The sequence below is a fragment of the Cystoisospora suis genome (genome assembly GCF_002600585.1).
Source record: "Cystoisospora suis strain Wien I chromosome Unknown contig_1652, whole genome shotgun sequence".
Taxonomy (NCBI): Eukaryota; Apicomplexa; class Conoidasida; order Eucoccidiorida; family Sarcocystidae; genus Cystoisospora; species Cystoisospora suis.
Genome location: NW_027154452.1, coordinates 20,685 through 25,008, shown reverse-complemented (window position 1 = coordinate 25,008; position 4,324 = coordinate 20,685). Strand labels below are relative to the sequence as shown.

Sequence of the window (4,324 nt, the reverse complement as noted above, 5' to 3'; positions counted from 1 at the left end):
TTGAGCCAGGGTCGAACCTGTAGCTAGGAGCCGGAATCTTGATAACCGTGACAAGTTGCTTCAGCCACCAAAACTGGGGGGTGGCACCGCCCTCGCAGGCCCCGCCAGCAGCCACTTTGAGAATCCTCATACCACGTTGCTTTTTGCCACCACCCTTGTCCTGAAGGTCTTCGCCGTCATCGTCGCGAGGTTAGAGTCGAAGATCCTTGACAGCGTTTGAATCCGTGCGGGCGTCGAAGTCGGTCCGTCGGCAGGTGGGGGAACCTCCGCTCGAAGATGCTGAGCTCTCGGAAGAAGGGGTACTGGTGCCGAATGCATCTTTCTCTCAAGCAACAAAAGGCGCCGAAGTTGTTCGGCGTCCTCCGGAGAGAACCACCGTGGCTTGTTTCCACAGAGAGGTAGGAAACTCGGCTGCACATGGCCGCCGGAGACGTCAGAGACACGCCGGGCATTTCGACCCGTCCTAGGCTGTGCTGACCCCGCAGTGATGTCAGGCAATGGCTGGGCAGTCTGGTGAACTTCCTCAAAGGACCCCGCGGACAAGCTCGCGCGCGGAGCCGTCATCGGCGATCTTCCGCACACCACCCTGAAACAGCGTACGAAGAGCCACAAAGTATCCAGATCAGCCGCCGGGGTGATCAGGTACCGAAGGAAGTCCTGCCGCTCCAAGAGTTCCCCGGCTCACGGCAACATTTGCGCTGTCGCCGCAGCCGCTGCAGTGCGCTAAGGTTCGCCGCTGCTGTGAGTTACAACGCGGGGCTGCCCTTCTGTCAATTAACACTGTTAAGATACTTTGATCATGAAAACAAGCAACATTAAACCATGGAGGAGTCGACAGTGACGGCCGGCGCCCCGCTGTCGCTCCTGACAATCACCGGCTACCACAGGAGTGTTGCGTTGAACACTCTCTCAGAGTTCCAAACTTTTCTCCTTATAACTACGGAAGCTATTAAGGTCCTCTACCATGTAACGCTAAAATAACATACACACGAAAGCGAACTCGTTTCCCACCAGTGATCTCCTGCGCTGAGCGGCGTCTCGCCCAGGTCGCCGTGCCCCGACAGCCGTAGCCCGTGCAGCACTCCACCTGCTTTGGCAGGTCGAGCATCTCCAACAGGCCGTAACGCGCGCTACAACCGCGGGCGTCACACTTACCCTATAGCAGCAAGACTACGTTAAATAGTGGCAACGACACTTCTGCCACCCTACTTTTGCTGCCTTTTGCTGTGGTCGCCGCTTGCTACAAGCCGGCTCCGGGCGGGGATTACTACTGACCGGCACACCATGACGCTGCCCGCGTCTGTACACCCGGAAAGCAGATCGCCGGATCTTTCTTTGAACTTTCTTTCCTCTTTGGCAGCGACGCTCGGGTGCGGAGGGCACTTGAGTCCATCGCGAGACACTCACCAACCTCTCGACACAGGAAACCAGAAGAGGGTTGGTGTACTAGGGATCCCGGCGACTAGCCTTCGGCCGAAGTGTGCCACCGGCTAGCGCGACATGCTGCAGTGACTAGGCAGACGACACAAGGGTGGGACGCCTCTACGGGGTGCACTACACAAGTGCAACCAAGCAACTGCCTTGGCAGCAGCCAGCCGTACTTACTAACTGCGCCACGAGACTCTGGGTTAGTCAGGAGGAGGTCAGGCTGTTCCCTTTTCCCAAAGAGGGAGGGGAGTTACTGCGCTCGCCTCAGCCCCTGGTAGAAGCGTGCCACGCAAGTTGTTGCTCTGTCGTGCCAGTCCCCGAGATAGCACCGGGCAGGCGTGTTGACCAGACAATCGTTTCCTGCCATTGAAAGCCTCCTTTAGTATTTCAAGTGAATAAAGTGAGAGCGTCCCTGTGCCTCGGGGTCTTCTTAGCATCTCGGTCCCGTTCCAACGGGTTGGCTTATTCACGAGCGCAGAGCGCACGCTCCAGTTTCCTTTCCATATCGTGGGTTTCAGATTGGATCGTGGAAGGCGGTGCTGAAATGTGCTACCGGTCGAACCCTCAGAGTGCTGAGACGCATATGTCAAAGCCCAGCGCATCTTCTCCGTGGATCAGCTAGCTCTCCTCCATCACGCTTCGAGATTTGCACCTTTCACACGTCGTCGGCACCCCGTGGTCGCCCGCCTTTACTGCGAAAACTCGCTAAGCGGAGCATCCCCCCTAGCGTAAAAAACAGGTGCGTGGCCGCGCAATTTTAGGCGCATATCGTAGAACGCGCTACTGCACTTTGGTACCTGGTTTAGTTGGAAAGCTGGCCTTTTTGCAACTCTTTGTAGCAGGCGCTTTCTGTATATCTGAGGCGCCTAGTTTCCACTTTTCTCCCCTCGTTCCGTCTTCCTTCGCGCGCTAGGATCACGTCCCTTCTTCTGTGGTGGGTCTCCGTGCCTTGTGTTGTGCCACTTCTTTTTCCTTTCGACTGCAGTCTTAGCCGCTGCTTTCTTTTTCGCGCGCCTCCCTGCTTCTCGGCGTTTCCTCGTCTCAGTTGCTGTCCTAGAGGTAGATTCGTATGATGTTCAGCGGAATGACGTTACCCAGGCCCCCTTCACGAGGAAAGGGAGATTTTTGAGTGGGCAGCCTCCGCGTTGGGGACAGAGGAGGGCAAGCAAGGCTCGGAGTCTTTGTTTTTTTAGAACAGCTCACTTGTATGCGGTGCCTTCGTTCCTGCTCATTCCTGAACGTCATCCTGTTTCCCACGAGTGACTGCCCCCCAAGATATGGGGAATCCACGCAGGCACCAGGACAGCTCTTGCTTTTAGCTCACTTGGCGCATACCTTCGTCTCCACGCTGAACCCGCGGTTATTCACCGCACGAGGTCCTGCCGTCGGTAACGGTGGTGCACTGGCGTTTCCCAGCCAGCAGCTTGTGTTTTGGCGGACGAGTATGGGCGGCCGTACTCGGATATGGACAGACACGGACGGCGAGACGCATCAAGGCTACAGAGGAGTAAACCTTTATTCTTTCCTGCTAGTCTCTTCGTCTGCTTACGGAAAAGTCTTTTGTCTAGGTTGCTTTCCGTCCGGTACAGTGTGTACATGGCAGACACCTCGATCGTTAGGAGTGGGTCTGAATGGACAGACGCAGTGTGCCGTTGCGCGCACAGACGGCTTTTGTATTGGCGGGACGGTAAGGGGCTCACAGGGCACCTACAGTTTGCCGCGGACTGACAGTTGACCAATGAATGTTTTGCCTGGCGTTTTCGCGTGCGCAATACGTTGTGCGGGGGAAGTTTTGAGTGGAGACGCCTCTGCCCGATTTCTCACGTGTCTTACGACACAAAGGTAGTCCAGGAGTATCTACATCTGAGCGGGCTTGGGTGCTGACCTGTTCGTTGCCGGGTTGTCGGAGATACGTCGCCTACGCGGCATCAGCTGAAGTATCAGTAGCTTTGACCGCTCCGCATGCAGCTCCTGGGAATGTTCGTGTCCGTGCTGTCCCTAGGTTTGACTGGCTACTTCCAAAGAATACTACGGTCTTTCAGTTGTACTCGTGCTCCCCTCTACTAATGTAATGCTTTGCATTCCTTTCAAGCCGGAGGGAGAGCAGCTTGGTTGTCCTCTGGCCACCCTATCGGATGTTTGCGTTTGAAAGTAAGGCCGTTATCTGTGGGGGGCGTAGGCACCATGCGAGAGGGATTCTCGAAGCGGACAGAGAAGCAGCAAACAACATCCCACCATTCTATGACTGCAGGTATGACTACTTCAGCGGCTCCCTCCGTCCCTGCTTCCCCGTCGTCATCTCACGGAAACTGCGCTGCCCCTCTTCGAGGCTGCTGTCCATTTGCGGCGTCATTTGCTTCAACTCCATCAGGTGGACGGTCTGTCTTTGCCGCCGCTCACGCTTTCAGCCTGAACTCAACGCCCACTCCGGTGTCGTGCACCGTCTCTTCGGCCGCCCCATCAAACATCGACGCTATGAAGGCCGCTTCCGTAGCTGGGAAGGCGGGGGATGGGAGTAGCATCAGCCCCAGAGAGCACTCAGTCACTCCGGCGACGTCTTTGCTGCCTCCAGTAGCAGCGGAGACAGATAAACCGCACCTGTTTGGCGGTCTTTCCATTGAACCAAAAGTCACGGCTTTGACGTCGGGGGGCATGTCTGCTCTCTCTTCCACTTCCCCAAGCACGCCCTCAGGAGGGGCAAGGGGAGGGGGCGAGGGAGGCAGTGGTGGTAAACGAAGAGTCAGGGTACCGCAGCTGAGGTTCAGGCGGAAAGCAGCTAACGACGTCTCCTATTTACGCTTGTTCTCTAAGGCATACGGCAAAAGAGGTGAACCTGTGGTCTGGTGCAAGAGAAAAGGAAGACCGTGGTGGCCTGGTCTACTCGCCAACCCTGATG

The 4,324-nt window shown here is 56.5% G+C and overlaps 2 protein-coding genes across 2 annotated transcripts in view; one reads left to right on the top strand and one right to left on the bottom strand.

Annotated features, from left to right (window-relative positions):
- Positions 1-9: 9 nt before the first annotated feature.
- Positions 10-1,403, bottom strand: CSUI_003653 (uncharacterized protein). The gene is made up of 2 exons (XM_068063849.1): positions 1,156-1,403; positions 10-586 (listed from the first exon to the last, which is right to left on the bottom strand). Exon 2 carries the CDS (start codon positions 562-564, stop codon positions 127-129), a length of 438 nt encoding a protein of 145 aa, XP_067924177.1. The 5' UTR covers positions 565-586; positions 1,156-1,403; the 3' UTR covers positions 10-126.
- Positions 1,404-1,597: 194 nt separating this feature from the next.
- CSUI_003652 (named for a pro-trp-trp-pro motif protein) overlaps positions 1,598-4,324 on the top strand; it is an 11,006-nt gene continuing 8,279 nt past the window's right edge. The window contains exon 1 of the mRNA XM_068063848.1: positions 1,598-4,324. This exon is cut by the window's right edge and continues 83 nt beyond it. Within this exon, the coding sequence (XP_067924176.1) occupies positions 3,613-4,324 (712 nt within the window). The 5' untranslated portion in view covers positions 1,598-3,612.